General features: G+C 38.8%; 1 protein-coding gene across 1 annotated transcript in view; it reads right to left on the bottom strand.

The window, feature by feature from the left end:
* LOC147600599 (signal peptide, CUB and EGF-like domain-containing protein 2) overlaps nt 1–20,682 on the bottom strand; it is a 45,342-nt gene that overhangs the window by 8,639 nt on the left and 16,021 nt on the right. Inside the window, 12 exon segments of the mRNA XM_086748809.1 lie at nt 7,356–7,559; nt 7,919–8,074; nt 9,297–9,401; nt 10,106–10,194; nt 10,805–10,919; nt 11,420–11,542; nt 13,999–14,115; nt 15,898–16,020; nt 17,050–17,166; nt 18,020–18,109; nt 18,957–19,073; nt 19,459–19,584. Of these exon segments, the coding sequence (XP_086604935.1) occupies nt 7,356–7,559; nt 7,919–8,074; nt 9,297–9,401; nt 10,106–10,194; nt 10,805–10,919; nt 11,420–11,542; nt 13,999–14,115; nt 15,898–16,020; nt 17,050–17,166; nt 18,020–18,109; nt 18,957–19,073; nt 19,459–19,584 (1,482 nt within the window).

A 20,682-nucleotide genomic window follows, 5' to 3' on the forward strand; every position in this document is an offset into this window, starting at 1 on the left:
TTTTCAAACTTTTTCACAGAAGAACTGGTTTCAGTGCCAGTATTTAATAATTACCCTGCTCTGGAAATGCACAAAACACTGCTGCAGTTGTTCAGCTGTGCTGAAAAATTATGTCCTTTTAAAGACCTGTTACAATAATAAACTGTTAGCTTTAGTTTATAGCTCAAATAAATCACTCAGTGAATAGCTGTTTTGTTAGGAAGTTAAATTGGCCTTGGCTTAATTTCAGGATATATGACTAGCAACAAGTAAGGCATTAACTATCCGTCATGATCAATGATTAAGAGTTTTGTTTATGGCTGATACACTGAGTGGAATAGCGAGTGTTCCTTCTTAGCTTAAAAAGAAAATACAGTAGGTTAAGCAATGCTCTGTAGCTTATCAAGGAAAGCCATTGAGGAAGTCTTATCTCTTGGTTCTAACTTTTTCCATCACACATCACTTTTGCTCTCATAAGGACACACATTCATTTGCTTCCACACTTTCCAAACCTTTTTTTCATTTTATAAACACTTCTACAGAACACTAACCTCTGTACTTTTTGTGCAACTCAACAAACATGAATGAATTAAGGCTTTCATTGCAGCACTCCTAATAAGGTAAGGAAAGAGCACTACTTACCATTCTGTGACAAGGAAAGACAATCAAGGTTAGTAAAGGTGATTTTGAAAAGTGGCTACTGACTTCAGAAACCCAGAAGCAATGGCAAGACTGCTGCAAATCTCCTTCCCTCAAAAAACTCTATGGTTCTATGAGAAATCAATGCTCTGAGCTGCCTCACTGGAGACTACCTGCTCTTTCCCCTTAACCTGTCTTTTTTCCCTTCATTTTAATCACATGTCAAGTTTGGGGTGATTTGTTTTTTTCTGCACTGGGGGGGGGGTGAGGTGTCTTTGTTTTGTTTTTGTGCTACTTTACATTGACACATGTAAAACCATACAAATTCAACTTTAAAACTGTACTTCAGGTTTCCTGAACTTGCTCAGAGTCCACCATAACAGTAGGTCAGTTAACATAGCTCAAAGGAAACCTGTCCCAAGCAGGAATCAAACCCATCAGTTATGTGGAAATGGTACATTTGAGAACTTATCCCATTGGATCTCTCTTGACAACTTTATCATCTGCACCTTACTTGCGTTGAAATCATATGTTGTAAAACTGTACAGCTCCCTGTGCAATAAAACTGAGTTAATCCTGTGGAATAAAACTGAGTTAATTTAAATCTTCCAAGAATATTTAGCAAAGTCCTTAAGTTTTAAAAATTTTTATTGAGGAAGTAAACTTTAAAAGATCTCCTCAGACATCACTGAGATTCTCAACATGGGGGTTCTTAGATGCATTGCACAACTGAATTCTGAGACCAAGAGAAAGATGGGGCAGACGCATCAAATGGTCTGTTTCTGTGCCTTACCCTCACATTGAGACACACTGTGAGCTCTAGCTAATTTTTGGTTTCCAGGATTCTGAGGACTGGGTGAAGAGTCACAAGTTATTAGTCCTCCCTCATCCTGTTAAGTTTTATTAGGGCATAAAACATTACTTCCTCACTCCCCATGATAGTACATTCCCACACTTCAGCTAGCTAGCAACAAGAAAAAAATACCAGGACACTAACATTTTCTGTCTGTGGGTTCAAAGCCAAATCAGGTGGTCAGCAGCTGAACTACAAGGTGAAGTACAAGGTGATACAAAGACTACATTTACACAAGTATTAGAGTTAATCAACTGTCAGGACTCGTGCGATTTGTCAGTTTCAGCATACTGAAAGACAGCTGACATTTTGTTTCAACTTCGCTCAGTGTTAATTTGAGGTCCACTAAGCTGCACTGGAGCTACACTACAACTGCTTCAGGCCCTGTTTCCCTCCTGTCTTCCACTTGCCCTGGCTGCCCCAGGGATGCATTGCAGCAGGTCAGCAGGATTGCTAGGCTATGCCTGTGACAGCGCTGAAGGAAGAAACACAGGGCTGTGACAGTGAAAGGCAGGAACTCTGTAAAATCAATCAGGAACTGAGCTTAAAAAAAAAAAAATTCCATTTGATCTGAGTGAATCTGTTCAAGTATTTCATTTTGATGTTCCTAAAAGGTGGCAACAACAGGAAAAAAAACTAAAAAAAAAAAAAAGTCCAATTACCTATCACCACTGCAACAGACTGCGCCTGAAAAAAAAGCTGTGTACAGTGTGGTGGTTACAGTTGTGAACTAGCTTGCAGAGAGAAAAGGATCAAGTGGGAGGACAGAGGACAGGCTGACCCAACAAGGAGAGAAAGCCATGTAATGACTACCTAACTCTTTCAGTACAAACTAGTGCTTAAAAATAAGAATATCTGTTTGGGCAACAGCATCTTGCTGGAGACAAACCAGACTGACAGAGGAGTCCATCTGGACAAGCAATGTGCTTGTTCTGTGTGTCCACGGGGTTAGGTTTCACAGGACACCACCACCCTCGCTGGCCACTCTCTGCTCAGAAATCACTTCACATCATTATCAGTGCCCCAGCATGTGGGCTGGCCTTCCAAGACAGAGCGGGCAAGGGGAAGACTAGTTGCTTTTACAATGAAGGGCACTGGTTTATGAAGCAGCACACGTGGTATGCCTCCTAGAACAGGAGAAACTAGGCCTAGATGGATAGGCCTATGAGGGTACTCCACATATATTCATATCTGATGTTACTATACACAATAATGAACCTTATTCTCAAGGGTGTTGGGCATCCATGCTCAATTTGAAATCAATGAGACTTGAAAAAAGCAGGTAACTCTGGATTAAGTTTATATAGTATGTCAAACATGAAGACTAGGAAAATTAAGTTCTAAATACTGCACTATCTAGAAAAATGCATAACCCTGTATTTTCCCCACTATGACTTCTGAGATGCACCAGACACTTCAAGACTTAATAGATCTTATGTGCACATGAGACAAAAGGTTAATACATCCACATACAGATTTGGCTATTTACAGTCTAACGAATACTCATTATTCAATGCAAGTATTAAAAGAACTTCAAGTAATGCCCAAGCTTTAATGCCTCAAGCTTCTACATATATCTGTTTCTTCACATGACTACGCCAAACCAAGCTTTTCAAAGCAGTACAAGCGTTCAGATAATCCACAAACACATTCCCTGCAAACTGCTCCCAGTTCCTCCCCATCTTCCACCTACAAATGTTCCAAACACAGGCTACTTATCTAACTCTACTGGAGCACAGAGCAGGGCTAATGAGGAAAGCCTGTTTAGAAGCTCAGAGCACTCACCAGGGCCCAATTTAGCATAACAAACAGACTTGGTGTTAGGTTCAATTATAGTAACATTATGTCAGCACAGAAATCATCCCATGGAAATCCATACAACTGTGTATGAAATTAGGATAACACAAATGAGTACCCTTTAAAAAAACTCCACCTAAACCAACTAAAAATAACGACAATAAAACAAAAAAAAAACCAAGAAACACCTCTAAGAGTTCAAACTTTTCCTGTCATTTGTTTAAATTAAACCAAAAAAGTTCATGCGCTTCATTTCACAAAACTAGAAACTGCATGGTCCCACCTGACACATGGGAAATACCCAGTCGAAACAACAGCTGAAGATTTGCAAATAATGACATTAAACCAGAATTCTACTGGCTGGCTTTGCTCTTTTTACAAAATTCCTGATTGTTTTTCTCCAAATGAACAAAAGAACCAATTGCCTTTAGTAAACTTCATTTCTGCAGCCACTGCCTTTGTTTGTCTTCAATACCCATTAAAAACTCAGTCTTGAGACTCATGCAGCTGTTTAAAGAAAAAAATAAAGTGAAAGCTTTTTTGATGCAAAAACAAGATAAGACTGCTGGGGGTGGTGACGGTGGATGGTGGAAGGGGAAGAGAAAGGCCCACAGGGAACCAGGATTAACAGTTACAAAGACATTTAAAGGCTCTTCACCTCTTTCAATGCATTAGCCTTTGAGCACTGGCTCTTCTAGAAAAATGCTATAGTATCTCAGTGGCTGAGAAGGAGGTCATAAAGGAGGTCATGATCCACCCATTCACCAGTTTCTTAAGAACGATACCTTGACTTTATAAGGAAAATCACTAACAACTGATGCAAATTGACTCTGAAGCAGCATCCCTTAAGTTATTGTGTTTTAGCTGTTCACAAATTTAGGTCACACGAGATGGTTACACATCTTAAGGATTTATGTCTTAAATCTACGACTGTCAGAGCAGCTAGGCTAGCAGAAAAATAGCAACCTTTCTCCTATTTGATAATTCATTTCTTCTTGTCAGATTTTTATAAAATTGTAAAAAAAAAACCAAAACAAACAACATACAGTTCTCTGTTACGTGACACAACTATTAATTTTAACAAAGGCAAAGGCAGGCAGCACTTTGCTTTTCTCTTTAAATATCTCTCTCATACTTTTATGATGCCAGTATCATACCACATCTAAACTTTGATAGGTTGTTCATCATTTTGTACAAAATGTTAATATTTTATTTGCATCCTCTAAACTAAAGGAACAAAATTGCTGTATGCCGGGCAATGAAATGCATCAATACCTCCCACACAAGATAAAGTTGTGCAGGATTTACATCAGAGCAGTGCCTATACCAGTGCTGCTCATGCTGCTTGTTCTCTGAAGTGACAGCTCTTTGGATGAATCCACTTGCGACTACCATGCAGCAACGGCACGCTCACATGTCCTTTTACGCAGCAATTTCAGGGAATGGTACTTTTCATTGCCTCCTTCTATCTCTTAAAGAATTCATGTATCCAACACAAAAATTACCAAATGGAACAGGCAAGGTGTACTTTCAACTCCATGAGATGTGATCAAGGTATGATAAGCGTTTTAAGCAATTGAAAAGCAGCTTTGGCTGTTAAATTTGTCTAAAGTCTAGCTCATATTGGAGAATGAATACTTGTAGCCAGATTAGTGAATGAAACTGCATTCTCCTCAAGACATATCTCCTCTCGAACAATCATGTAGCATATCCAGGATTCTCTGATGGTTCATCCAGTCTTGAAGCACTGTCATTCAAATATGCATGGTTTTTTACCATAAGATTTACTTCAGTATGTAAAGATCACACTCCTGCTATGAGAATCCAGTTCTCTGGGAAGGTTGATGAAGGCTCCATTTTGTTGTATGCATTTCGTATTATATACACTAGTACAGAACTACTGCTCATTGCTCCTTGGAAGCCATTCACAGTTCCATGAAGGAATTAATCAACACGAGCCAATGCCAAATATCCTTACTCATTGATACAGAGCTCACACATAACAAGGCAGACAAATGCAACACTTGAACCTCTAAAGTATCAAAAAATCCCAAACAGAACAGTATCTTAAACAGCAAACTTGAAATAAAATGCACTACACATCAGAATCAGCAGTGAATTCCCTCAACAGCTGTTTGCAGAACAGCAGACAAACACATGTAACCATTCAGCATATTAAGAATGGTGAAATAGCTTGGAAATCACATCTAATCTGTTCCTGATGCATTTCTGGAGCTTCTATTCCGTTCTGTGCCCCACTGCGGAAAGTAGGAGTTAAGAGAGGAAAATCAGCAAAGGTACTACCTCACCCAAAATGTGAAACCAAATGAAGTTTGGCTTACTGATGGAACTGCAGGTCAGTTACCCAAGACAAAAGCTGTCAGAGCAGGAGCTGGACTTTCCCTCTAAGGCTGTTCAGATACAACACACAGTGCTGTGCCAGGAGAAGTTTACCACACGAAGAGGATCAGTACAAGACTGAATCAAGAAAACTGTACCTAACCTAACAATACTGCAAGTATTTTGTTTTTAAAAAATGTATTTGAAAACAATGAACTGAAACCTGCACTTCACTTACTATCTGCATCACAGAAGGCCTGTAAGTCCCTAGACTTTGTTCCCTCACTGCTTCCTGTTTTTTCTGGTCAGACTGAGCAAAATCCCTTTGCCCAAGTTTTCTGCCAGTCCAGAGACCCCATCCACCACCTGCAGTGAATCCATCTGCTGACCTGCTATCTCTTTCTTTGGAGTCACTTTCTCCCCAGAATCATTAGCATGTCTAGATAAGCAGGGCCCCAATCCTGTCCAGAAGTTCCGAACAGCTCTGTAAAACAATCGGATCAAAACAAAATACCCTGACTTTCCCATACACATCCCTGAGCTAGCACACTGTTCCCACTCCATTCTCTTCTCCCTTGTCTATTTCTTAGCTTCTTCTGATTGGCAGTCAAAGCAGCAACCACCACCCAGTACTGCCTTTACCATATACACTGGGACAACCAGCTTTTTCTAAGGAAATGAGGAGAAAGTAACAACACTGCCTCTGCTGTATATTTTTATGTCTCCTCAGCAACTAGTGAACTTTCTGTCCAACTTCCAGCAATTTGACAGACGATGCAGAGATGTTTCAAAAATACTAAGTTTCTGTATGTCTACTGTAAATGAGTGGGGAACATGCAAGTGGAGGATGCCTTCTTGGTATCCTTGCAAGTAAAAGACTGTGATATAAGTTCCATCTCCTGTTTGATCAGAGCAAACCTACACAAGGATATGATCTGAACACTTCAGCTGAAGAAAGGCAGACTCATTTAGTGATTGCAGCTTTTTAGGTACGAGCAAACTGAATAATAAGGCATGAGACTCACAGGAAATAATATCCTACTAGTTCCACTGCTCACAGCAGTACTTGTTAAGATATCCAGAGCAAACTGTGGCAGCAATTCAGCGAGCATTTTAAAGGCTTACTGATTCACAAAACCACCTAAATGCTGCCTACCCTATGCAGCCTGAATTAACTGGAATGGTTGTTAGGCCCTGTTAAGATATCTGACCTCTGTTCTCCTTAACTTTTGTGCTTTGGACACATTTATTATGGGTTGTATTATGGTGGTGCCCTCCAGTCCCATGATAATTAAGATTTTTCTCAGTACTGGCCTATAAAATCCCTATTCTCCATGAATTTATAACTCTGTCATGAAGATTCTTTGGGACTCGGAGCTTAATCAGCAAAGATTCTGCTCAGCCTTTTCTTTGGAACAAGAGAGAGATGGAATGTTCTTAAGTTCAGAAACAGAGTGTTACACTGGCTATTAAACATAGTCTTAAAAATAACACTGGTGATGTCAAGCTCACTCTGTAGGCTGTGGATCAACTGTAACAAATGCAATGCACCGAGCCTTTATTCTACTCTGTAACATAGCAATTGCCAACAATAAATACAGAGAGAGGCACATCTCAGTAGCACAAACAGCAACACCTACTTCTTCACATACAGCCCTCCTCTTTCCTGGAAAAGCATCCCACAATCCCCACCAAGTAAAACAGTAAAACACACATGACGGTGTGTTCCTAATTTAAATTTACTTACCACATCTGTTACCCACATGCATCTGTCCTACACCACAAGACTGCTGCATCTCTGATAGCTTGAGAGGCTTTCTGGCCACTTCATGGTCCATGTCAGACACGCGAATGCGGAACTGGTCCCTGCTGACTGTCTTCCGTAAGGTTCGAATGGTTTTATGGAACCTTTTTTCAGTCTTTTTCCGAGCACAGCGCACATCACATGTGTCTGAAAAGCATCAAGGGGGAAAGCTGCTATAAGTGATCATGCACATAAGATCACCCAATTCAAAAGACCAATCAATGCAAATCACTGAGGAAGCAACTTCTGTGAACTAGTCTGAAATCCTTAAGGACAACACCACCAGGTTAGAATAAAATTAATCAGACCATAAGACTTTAATCCGTGGGCAGCTCTTTAATCTTTGAAACTACCCCTGTTCCTCAGAAGCAGTAAAATTAATTTTCAAAACAGGAGATACTTTTTATTATCATTTTGCATACAGATAGAAGTGAAAAATTAAAAAAAAATTAAGGAGCAAATGGCAAGAAGTTTCAAACCGCACCTTTGATTATTTTCCAACCAACCTGTCACCTCCTTTCGGCTTGTTTCAAGCTCGAAGTCCGCAGTGATAAAAATTTCTCTAGTCGCTGGCAGTCTACTGAGGGCTCCATGAACTTTCTTGCCAGAGTTGCATGTTAGATTTACATAGTGGAAGCTCTCCATTACTGAATTATGTCTCTCTGTATGAACAAAATTAAAGGAAGCAAAAGCTTGGCCAGCTATGCTGTTGAACATTCACTTGTGCTCAGTGCATACGTTGTCATGCAGAGTTAAAGGGGAGCAAATTATTAACTCCACAACCCAGTAAACAAACAGTTTGGATAGTTTCTCACTGGTGCACCCTCACTTAAGTCATGATTCTAGTACCGCTACAGATTTACTGTTGGGCTGAGACTCTGGCACTACACTGGGTCTGAGGCATGATTCACTGCTAGGATGCAAGTTTGACTGTTGTGCTCAGCCCTCTTCCCCTGGGTTTTGCTAGCAGGTTCTAATGAATTGCTTTTGCACTATGCCAAACATCTTAAAACCATGGCACTGCCTGCACCAGGCAGGCTATTGGAGAAAAAACATTTTGCACTTATATGAAGCATGTGAAAAACATGTTAGCTTATAGTGCTCTTTAAGTAGTGGCTGCATACACAGGACATTAGGAGGCCGTTTTCAAGGTTTCAATGAGGTAGTAAGATCTAGTTAAAGGAAACACCGGAATAAGCTTTGGTTCTGGAGTATATAGGTTGTCACTGAGCATCTAGTGTAGTTTCTCGCTGTTACTCTTCCAAGGACAAACGACATGCTGATTCATCATATTGTTTAGTGACTTCTTCCCCAGCTCCTTTTTTTTTCTTTTAAATGTACTCCTCATTTTATGCTGATTTTGTAAATTCCCAGGCTATACTTTCTGCCTTGGAACAGATGGAAGAGCTGACCTCACTGTGTACACCTAGGGCTGCTGAAGCATAAAAGGAATACAAGAGAAAAGAGAAATAACCCTTTGGCAGTAGAGTCAGCATAAAAGGCCAGGAGGTCCTTCACTGAGGCATCAGACAGTAAGGAACAAGTGAAAAAAGAAAGAACATAAAGAAAGGATAGAGGAAAAGGAAGAAATCAAAAGAACAAAAAGTATGGTTGATTTTACTGAGAATTTATTGCTAGTGGAACAAACAAAAAAGGAGAAGTGCTTTCCTAGTAAGACTGTAAGATATTCACAGGGAAGTCCTGTGATCTAAAATAACTGTTGAAGAATCATAGATGGGAAGGAGTGTGATTCATGAGGTCAGTGAAGAGCAGCAAGTTTGCAGTTCTCTATCCTTTGCTTATGGTGTCCTTCATATCAGGAAAACACTTAATAACCCCTGAGCTATGGCTGTAACCTGCTTACCTGCATTTCTATATTCATACCTGGTATCATATGTTCCAGACCTCCTTGAAACATCTCGGTCTTTTTTAAACTACATTTTCCTTCATTTACTTTAAAGGTTACACTTATCTTGATGGTTGAAGTATCTTCAGGAAGAAACAATGACAAGTTATTTTAAAAAAGGAATAGAAAATTTAGATAACCCTAATGTCACATCAAAATGATGACATCAAAAAATATGCTGATATAAAGTCAAAAAGTAGTCATATCACAGAAAACCTAAAGGGATGTCAGCTTCCTCCTGCTGTGAAGTTGATTGACAACAAATTGGAACAAAATGACAGATTTTATTTAGGAAAAAAAAAAAAAAAGAATAAGAAGAACATGATCAAGTCCAGATCTCCAGATCTGCTATTGGGTAAATCAAATAAGAATTAGCTGAAATTGAAGAGGTATTCCAAATCAGTTCAGAAAGTAGATTATGTCTATATAAAATTGTATCTCTCATCTGTTTAACTTTACTGTCCAGCAGCTGAACATAAACATATTGCATACTGCCAACACTGTCCAGTTTTAAGAAGACCCATGATACTCCTGGCCTAGCTGTTTAATTCACTAATGATCTTTTTTTCTTTCCTTATTTTAAAGTCTTCATTTGAGTGATGTTGAAAAAGCAGTACAAGGGTAATTTCCCGCTGTAATCATGAACTGCAATCATGAGGAAGAAGAACTAAAACCAGAGGGAGTATAAGGGAGAGGGAAAATAGAAAGTAAACAGAAACACCCTTATTTCACAGTTAGATATTAAAAGACACCAGTCAAATCATGCAACAGTAAATCTACCGATTACCCAGCCAGCCGGATGTATTTGTATTTTGCTGCTTTTTCTTAAGCTGAGATGACCTGCCACAGGTGAGGGTGTAGGCATCTTGTGTTCCTAACAGACAGACCATACAGACAGACAGTAAAGACGCAAGCACTCTGCACAGACTGAAGACTCCTGTATCGCAATAAGACATTTTTAATTTGTTGATTAGCATCATTATCTTCATATTTTTCAATGTTGTTCATAAAATACTCCACATTAGAGCTTGTCTCTTTCTAAGCAATTGAAAGGATTCAGTAAAAAAAGCAGCACCTGTCCTATAAGCACCGGCTGAGTCTCCATGCTGTGTCCTGTGGGGTGGAGGGGCTGTACAGGCAAAATCTCAGACCTCACACAGGGCTGGAATGTCTTTGCCCCATTTAGCAGCAGCTCACAGGGACAATTAAGGACAATAAGGCCCAGGGAGCATGGAGAATTCTGCCCTGTCCTCCCAGCTGCAAAAAGATAGTTGTCATGAGAGGGAAATCTGAGGGTAGAGCAGTTATAAAAGATAAGTAAAGGGGGGTTTTCTTGGAACACTGGCATGGATTTAGCCCTTTATCCATAGTGAAAGGTCCCTGTTGATTGTCTGCTTCTTGGGGTTTCCATGATAGTTAAGAGGTTTGCTACTCTTAACACTCTCTACAGAATCATATGCTCGTTTTTGCTGTTTCTGATTTAACAGAAAATACTTGGATATCTGAAAAGCAGCTTAAGAATCACCTATCGCTCCCATCGCTCTTAATGCAGTGCAGCAATACCTTGGGTGACATATTATCAGGCAAGGGACACTTTATCTCTAAATAGGATAAAATAAATACTCACAGAAGTAAAACATTTACATACACTCTACTAATAAATCGGCATGCAGCCGCTTTTGTAGCTGGTACTTGAGAGCATCCATGCAATTAATATGTTGTTTAGAAAGAAAATCAAAGCAAAATAAAATCATTGGAGGATCATATAACATAAGTAATTTCCTTTCAGGTAAGGTATCATCAGCAAACCTTCTCATGCAGGGAAACAAAAGGAAATAGAAGAAAGAGCTAGATAAAAGCACAGGGAAAAAAAGCATCAAAATCCTTCAAAGTATCTCCTGTTTTGGGGTTTGGGGTTTTTTTTTGCTTGTTTTTACTATTTTCAACAGCAGTACCACCATGTCTTACTAAAAAGTAAGGTGGAATACCAGGAACAATGACTCATACCACTTAACTGGACAGATCAAGATTTTCAGATTTGACTATAACCACATGGCCATCAGACACATCAGGAGTAGAAATGTATTTCTAGGCACCTTACCAACACAATCCTTTTTATTCCAGTGTAATTTGTAGTTAGATTGACACAGGCATTCATAGTCTCCCAGTGTGTTCACACACAGTTGTTGGCAACCACCATTGTTGATGCTACATTCATTAATATCTACAGAGGAAAGGTAAAAATACTTAAAAAAATTACTCTTGCAAGAGTTCTGTACTCTAACTCTACTAGGTAAACATGTGAACAAATACTGCTTAGTCAGGCTTGGAAGTTTTTAGAAATGCTATCCGGACACCCACCTTGAAATAGTTTTGTTTTCACGGAAATCCTCTGATAGATGTCAAAATTTATCAAAATTGTCAGAGGGGAGATGTTAGGTATGTCTTTATACAATCAAAAAAAAAAATCCAGCCTCAGCAATATGACAACAAATTAACTTCAAGTAAAGGAGAACAAATCAAGTCTGCATTGCACTGTGTCTGATTAATTACTATTTCTGATTTGGAATAAAGACAGACGAACAGATCACATGGACAGGTTTTATACTGATCAATCTTCCAAAGTGCTCAGATAGATACAACTGCTATGGAACACTGTGTGACTTCATGTGGGCAAATACCACCATTGTATCACCGTTATCGCTTTTGGACAATTATCCAATTTTGGGGATTTGCTCCGCCTAATAAATGCCAATCAGAGGAGAAAGTACTAACAACACAACATATTGCCTTTTGTGTAAACTTGCTTGCTGATGCAGAATATACCATTTACTAGTGGCGTATCCCAGGGGTCAATACTGGGGCCAATACTATTTATCCCCTTCATTAAACCTGGATGATGGGACAAGAGTTCACCTTCAGCAAGTTCGAAGATGACACAAAACCTGGAGGAGTGCCTGATACACAATATGGTTGTGCCACTATTCAGAGGGACCTTGAGTGGCTGGAGAAATAGGCCGAGAGGAATCTCATTAATTTCAACAAAGGGAAATGCAAAGTTGTGTGTCTCTGCTTCTTAGATCAACCTTGATGACTGCTTCACTTCTCTCCACTACCTTTACGGCAATTATACATAAATCTAGAAAGCTGCCAGCAGGAAACCTCTTGTGAGTCTCAGTGAGTTCCAGAAAATCTGCAACTGAGGGTACCCACTTCTATGTACACTTTTCTCAATAGTAGTACTGCTTGCCACTGCTCTCCCCAACCATTTGTTCCCCTCTCTAGATAAGTAACAATTTGACAGAAAATGCTGTGAAAAAGATTACAAAACTGAGCTGATTTCACAGGAAAAACATGCTACTAACAGAACTGAAACAGTTCTGAAACAGGTAGGAATGAGTAGCAGAAGAATAATGGAGAAAGAAGGGAACACCTTAAATTGGTACTGCTGCTTAAGATACCACAAAATCTGCCCTAACCTTTGGTTTTCATTGACCTTTTGTTAGGATGCTGCATGCAATGGCAACCTATTATCGCCAGCACTTAGTGACTTCTTCCATATAGGTCAGAAGGTGTATGCTCAGTATCCCTAGCAGCTTTGACACAGTCTGTGATTGCCAGTAAATGAAGGACTTACTATGGTACAATGATTAACATCTTCTACACAGGGATATGATATGAAGGAGACATTTAGCAGCCAATGGAAAAATTGCAGTTCCTTTCTCTCATTGGTGGCTAAAAGAAATTGAATTAATGCAGAGGAATTCATGAGAAAAGACTTCTTTTGGCAATTAAAACACAAACAGTGCTACTCCCCATTCAGACAGGTTCCCCTGTTCATCAGGATAAAACATACTAATGCTATAGCCCTGTAATTTTCTTTGCAGAATTTTTAGAGGCAGAGGTTAGAACAGATCAGGACATCTAGATTGTTATTTCCAAGCTCAAGTGTGCTCATTCTGCCTTAGAAATAAATAGGTCTTACTTAGAATTAAGTAAGTATATGCAATCAGTAAGGTCTTGCCTAGAGCTTATATAAAACACGTTTAATTCCATTTAGTGCCTAATTATTCATGTTTCCTCATGTTAATTCTGGGAATTTGTCGCAGAAATACTCACACTTGACACACATTGGGCTTCTGTGAACATCTTTCTCTGTCCTTGAACTTTTATTGTAGGAAAGAAGTAAAAAAATTAAGAGTATTAATCTTGGCCAATGTAAGTTAGTGGTACTACACCAGCTAAATTCCAATCTACATCCCATGAGGATCTGACATACACACAATGGCAACCTGCAAAACTGTAATTTTCTAAGTCATCCAGACTTTCCTGTTCTTTAAGTCCTATTCTACTGACTTTTCATTGAAGTCAATGAGACTTTTGCATGTGAAAAATCTATCAAATTATGGCTTTCATATCTAGGTGCAAGATGCATCAATTTGTTCTAACAGTCACAGGTGCTTTCTGGATGCAGGGTTGGAAGGGAAAATCATTTGGGCAAAGACAAAAATGAGTAGGATTACTTTCTACTTTTGCTGTGTCCCCTTATTATGGCAAAGAGTAAAATTTACTCTATATGCCTACTGCATATACATAGGCTTGTCTCTTGCACAGACACTAATTAGACTTGTGGCAACAATACTCCATCAGCATGGCCTGTAGTGTCTTTTTATAACTTACCTCCACAATGTGTGAAGCCATATAGAGCGTATCCTTTGTTACAAGTACACTCAAAGGTGCCTGGATGATTGATGCATGTGTGGTCACACATCCGTTCAAAAGAGCACTCATCAATGTCTGCAAGTTTTAAAGGGATACATCAGCATCTTTCAGCTTAACAAGGAAGCACTGATGAGGTAACAAAGTTGGGCACAGAGATGTGCAGATATATGTAAACCAAGTGAATTCTCTTAAAGCAAATGATGTAGCATAATGAAATGACTTTTAAAAGAACAATTAGTTTGCCAAACAAGCTTTTTCTTGGCAAACACCAAAACTTGTGCTACATTTTTAACAGTTATGTTTAAAATAAATTATTTCTCTTTTATGGGAGAAAAGAAACGCTAACAAAACTCTTATTTCTTTAAAAAAAGACTACATAAGGTCTGCAGAAATAGATTTACAAAAGACAGTATTGTCTTTGGTTTTTCTTCATAAATGAAAGCAAAGGCCACATTTTTAATTCTATATGAGTATGTTGTGCCTGATTTAAGTCTGTTAAAAATCACATTGTTCTCTGAGGTACACCTGAAGACAGATGACTAGAATAATTTGATGAATTTTTCCATACATCCATTACACTGTGTATTCAGACTTCAACGTCTGTCTCTAAAAGCTGCTGAGATACCTGGTTTCTCCAGTGGAAGTTTTCCTTAGCATTACAATAATTTTGCACACGTCTTCATTGTCAAGTGTAGTTAGTATAACAGCCTAACCATGATCTCAGTGAATTGAATGGTAACATGGTAAAATTCCCATCCCTTTCTGAGGCCCTGAATGTTTATTATATGATCAAAAGCACCTACAACTTCTGTGTTGGCACATTACATATGCCATGTAAAAACATTGCAAGACACAAAAAAGTTCACATCAACATCACTGACACATTATGTCATTCTTTTTTCCTGTGCACACCTCAAGATACTATTTTGAAACAACCTAAGGAAAGTAATAGAAGTGACAGGGACAAAAGGGAAATGGAAATCTTTAAAATATGTTCATAAAGAGATTGCATTAAAAAAAAAAAAACAACAACAAACTACCTTGAAAATCTTTTGGTTTTATAGTAAGTTTGCTCCATACAAATACTTGTCCTTATTGTCTGATCTAAAAAGGATAAATATGCACCAAAAACTTATTTTCTGTTGGTCAGTTCAGCTTTCTGAAATTCATCATTAATGTTACCTGGTTTTCTAGGAAATTGCATTATCTACCTCTCCAGCTGGCTGATTAGCTTGACACTGTTTCATACTGCAGCTTTACCAAAACCACAGACCATTTTGATCTTTACATTTTAATGTATTTAAGCAGCTTAAATATAATCATTAACTCTATACGTACAAACCATTAGATAGAAAAGCAAATATGCTTCGTAAGTCTCATAAAAGAAATCCATGTCATCCTAAAAATCAAATGCTCCCATGATGATTCAGGGAATAGGGATTCTGGTCTGTCTATAGGACTATAATTTCATAGATCCTATGTTGTATCTTTTTTTCTTTAGATAACTCATGGCATCTGAATGCCCCATTAGGAAAAAATATTTTCACTGCAATGGTGAACTAGTCAGTAAGATGGACAGAGAGATATTGTCTGTTTTTCCCTGTTTATCCTCACAAAGAGCTTTTTAATATGATGCTATCTCTGTTGCTTCCAGATAATAGTTCATTGTGTCATTAAATACACCTCCTGCAACAGTATCAAGCCAATTAACTGTATTAACTCAACAACTGTTTCAGAAAGAAAAAACAAAATTAAGGCATGAAAATTACTGTGGAGTCCATTATCACTTCATCATTGTAGTAGATGTCCAAGTCACACTGATTTGTTCTAATTTTATTGGCTCTTCAGTACACATACCTTCACAAGACTTCTCATCTGTTAATAATTTAAATCCTTTTCTGCAGCTGCAATCAAAACTGCCAACAGTGTTTTTACAGAAATGATCGCAGCCTCCATTATTGGACTGGCATTCATCAATATCTGTAACAAAAAAAAAGTGCATCAGCAAACAAACACAGTACATTCAACATACTTCCACTGCCAGGTCCAGAAGACAGTCATATCCAATTGGTTGGAGAAGCCCAGAAACAAAATCTATTGAGACTACCAAAAATTTTAAGGAAGCTCAGATCCAGCTCTTAAGAATTATCTGGCCCATTCAGTCCCATGAAAATGTTATTTGCTTTCATTTAACATATTGCTGTCAGTTACATTTGGGTACATGTATTCACAAAAGACCATTTCCCTAAGATTTGTTTGGAATCACTTTGACTTAAATGCTTTCTAAGGTTTTAGCTTTTTAAAAATTCTCTCAATTTCCTCTACCTAAGTGCTGCAAAAATTTTGGACAGAGGAGACTTCCTTTTCATGCCAACATTTGAATGAGTTCTTCATCTAACATTAATTGCCCCAAGCATGGGGATTCCATCATTTTTGCCTAGCAGAACAGTCTTAACATCTAATTACTGGAAAATGCATTCTAATATACAACCCAAATGCCCCTTTGCTCCTTTCCAGTACTCTAATTACTCTATCATTAGAGTTGCTTGGACCAGCATAAGTAATTCTACTCACACTTCCCTGTTTACATACTGATATTTATTTACAAACTGCTCTAATGCCCATCTGACTGTGGATAAAATAGCAGACTATTGGACCGTATGCCTGTAAGAACCTACACGTCTACCTTACCCAGTACTGATCTCTACTTTACCACAGACCTGTATTACCTCCTACTAACCCTCATCTGTGAAAAATGAAGCCATCTTGGCAGAAGGGGTGGAAGAGGTGAGGAGGAGGGCAGAATAGCAGAGATTCTCTGCACATGATGCAACTGAGGCAATGGAAACCGTGTGTCTACCCCTGACTGCAGTCCTTTCTTAGGTCAGATTACACACACTGGCTTTCCTATGGACACTGGATTACCTTCATCTGGAGATGAATAACTTAGAGCAAGGTTTTGGTACACATGTGTCCACAAGGGAAAAAAAAAATAATTTAAAAAGTCACCTTTACATGTCTTCCCATCAAACTGGAGTGTGAATCCAACAGGACAGCTGCAGTGAACTCCAGTCGATGTATCTTTACATGTACGATCACAGCCACCATTATTTACTGCACAGGTTTCTATCCAACAAGATAAAGCTGAAGTTTGCTCAGAGATTTTATAATGGTAACAAGAAACATCACGTGATACAAGGCACAGTTTCAAGCACACTGCCATTCATCCACATTTACCCTATTAGACACAAGTAACTACAAAACGCCTGTGTTGGAAAAATCCCTGCCTCAGCTATGTCCATTTTTTTTTTGCGAAGACTCTACAAACTAACATATTGTCTCTGGATATTCTCATCCTTAAATACAAATCCCTGTTCCTTGATGATGAGTCTGTTCCTGTCAGTCTGTCTCCTTATGCCCACACTCGACCCTGACACTGATCCTCTGACACTTCTCAACAATGATCAGACATTTAGTTACACTCAGCACTACCGAATGCCAGTGCATTCCAAGTAGTGACAGACCCTCAGAGGCTGGCATTCTGAACCAGATGTGAACACCTCTAGGAAGAATAAGATGGCCTGGTATCCTAACATGTCCTTCTAGATGCAGTCTACCACTAGGCCCAATTCTCTTTCATGCAGAAGCATACTTTCAGTTGAAAAGAAGCAGGTAAAACAGTTTCCTCCACAATCACTTGCCTAAAACTGCAGTACTGAAGGGATTGTACTGCATTCCTATAATTAATTAGGACCATGGAAACATACTGTACTTCAAGGGCAAGTTCCTGACACCTCCTACTGACTATGTACATAGTTTCTTATACATTATGGAATAATATTATTTCTTTAAAAGGGAGTGAAGCATCTCAGGCAGAATTCAGCCCAGAGCTATAATAGTTGCAATTAAAAACCCCACCAATTCTTCAATGTAAAAGGTTTCAGCAAATAGCAGAATTATTTTGGATATGCACTTTTACCCATAAGCAACCGTCGCTTCACCCTCTTGTCCACATCAGCTCCTGCTGTAGTGTTTCCCTCAGAAATTTCAAAAGCAGCCTCTTCCCTTTCTGTAAGGAACATGAAAAAAGCACATGAGTAAATGTGTCCTGTCCAGAAGCCTCATCTGATATCCAATATGTACAAATGATGCAAACAGCTGCATCGTGCATTGAACTATCAGAGGCAGTCGGAACTGACTAGGCAGAATTTTTTTTTTTTTTTTTAAATAAAGTAATAATGAAAACCATTAAGACCCTTCAGTCAAAACCATGAGAATGCTTTTGTTGCCTCCTTGTAACTCATGTTTGCTTCAGTATTCTTAACAAAACAGAAGGTGTGCTATGGATGTGTCAACAGCAACAGCATGAAAGAACTGATTGAACTGTCATGAACCATTCTGTTAAGACACACTATCATGATCTATCATGGATTAATACAAGGGTCTGCATGAGAACAGACAATAAATTATTGCAGAGACTGGAAATGTTTATAAATCTTAAACTGTTTTCTTTACTGGATAACTGCCTTGCAAAAATTGTACTTCAATTGAAGTCAGAGTTCTGGTTTTAACAGACATACTGCTTGGTTACATTCTCTGGCTCATGAAAGAAAACTGAGCCTAAAATATCCTAGAGTTAATTGAATCTTCTTTGGTTAGTGGCAGGCCTTATGCTTCAGAGGGACCAGTGATAATTACAGGCTGCAGTAGTATCAGGTAGCTAGTTATACAGGGAGGCATAAGTTGCCTGGACACAATCAGTTCCTTCATACACAAGTAGATTTCTTAGTTTTGGATTCCTTCACATTTTCTATCCATACTATTATGAGGAGCATTAATCATGCACACACAGCAATGCCACACCACTCTAGAGTTATTCATCAAAAGAAAACTACTTCCCTCCACTGTATACTGACCCAGGCAGGTTTTCCCATCTACGTGCATGATGTACTTAGGGTGACATCCACAAATAGGGCCATTATCAGCATCATCACATGTATGTTGACAGCCACCATTTCCATGATGACAGGTTACTAGAAAGAAAATATATGTTACCTCTCACAAGTACTTCCAGTATCTTTGAAAGATAATGTGCAATTCTGTCTCCGTTTGATCACCCAACACATGCCCCTTTCTTGAAGAACTCTGTGAGACTGAAACATGGCAGAGCTGTCTTGTGGAGTTGAGCTTCCCATCATTATGAAGGATGGTGCAACTCCCAAACTACAGATACTGCAGCAACCAATAGACTGGTGTGATAGCATCCAGCAAAGCCATTGATTCTAGTTTAATTCAAATGTACACAATTTAGGTATGTCATCCCAGTTTAGCTGTAACATACCGAATCCCATATCACTGCAAACAGAACACTATTTGTTAACTTTGGGAAACCATAAGCATGTGCAGAATGTTGCATACAAATGCAGCTCCTCTGGTTCTTGGACAGTTCAAATCCTGGTCGGCATTCACAGGCAACTCCTCCTTTGGGTGTTTCTCTACAGATGTGCGCACAGCCATGATCTTTATTCATGCAGCTCATGCCTTCTGCAAAACAGGACGAGTGCAAGAGCATCAGTATCCTCAGCATCTCTGTGTGAAGGCAACAGTCAGATAAAGTCAGTTCAATACCCACACAGACAACAGCCTGCTACCTCTGGGAAGACTCTAGAGTATTAGAACAAGAAGTGTAAGCTTACAGACAGGAAAGCAGAAAGTTCAATCCTGCAAAGTCAATGGCCCCAAGATTTCTCCATCTGTGATCTTTTCTGTGCCCATGGTCATTGACTGCAAGGTCAAAAAGCAACATCTCTAGATTTGTACATCATCTGCATTCTCATTCAATGTTCTCACTTTACACCAATGTTTATAAAATCTCCTTTTTTAAAAATAAAAATTGCAAGGTGGCTGATACTCGGCAAGACCAAAGCCTAAAGTGAAGTTCTTACATCTTTGCTTAAAAGGGCAGCCATCAAACAGAAGAATCCCTAGGCTGACAGTCACAAAAGTCATCCCTATTTCAACTATTGGCCTGCTAAGCAGATTCTCAGTCATAAACTACCTCAGCAGTCACCAAGTAGTGACCAGGCAGACATGCATATTATATGTATGCTGTATGTCAATTCACTTTTTTTTTAACCATTTTGGGTTTTTTTTATTTTATTTTTCTGATTTCAATTAACACCTTCCAAAATAACTCCACTGGGTTCTGTATTTCTACACACCTTCCCAGCTGGACAGAATTTAATGCCAGTGCATGCTTTAACCAAATGAAAAAGCAATGTGACACTAGTGACTTTCTTCCTTTTGGTGCACCTCCTAAAAACATCCTATCATTTTTGCCTCTGACAGTTACAAGCTGTTCATGCACCAGCGCTCAATGACTGCCAGAGTGTCTTGTCTGGCTTTGGAAAGATCTAAAGTCAATTAAACAGGGAGAAATTGTTCCTAGAATTATCGTAAAAACTTATTTCATCTTGCCCCATGGTCCAGCTATATCAATGCCTTTGCCATTGGCAAAATGCGACATAATTTGTACACACACAACTTAAAACTACACAGCAGCTGGCTGAGTTCTCAAATGGGATCATTAAACTATACTAAAATAATAAGTTTTTTTTTAACAGTACACCACAGATTTTTGCT

This window comes from Chlamydotis macqueenii, chromosome 5 (assembly GCF_036417535.1).
Source record: "Chlamydotis macqueenii isolate bChlMac1 chromosome 5, bChlMac1.mat, whole genome shotgun sequence".
Classification (NCBI taxonomy): Eukaryota; Metazoa; Chordata; class Aves; order Otidiformes; family Otididae; genus Chlamydotis; species Chlamydotis macqueenii.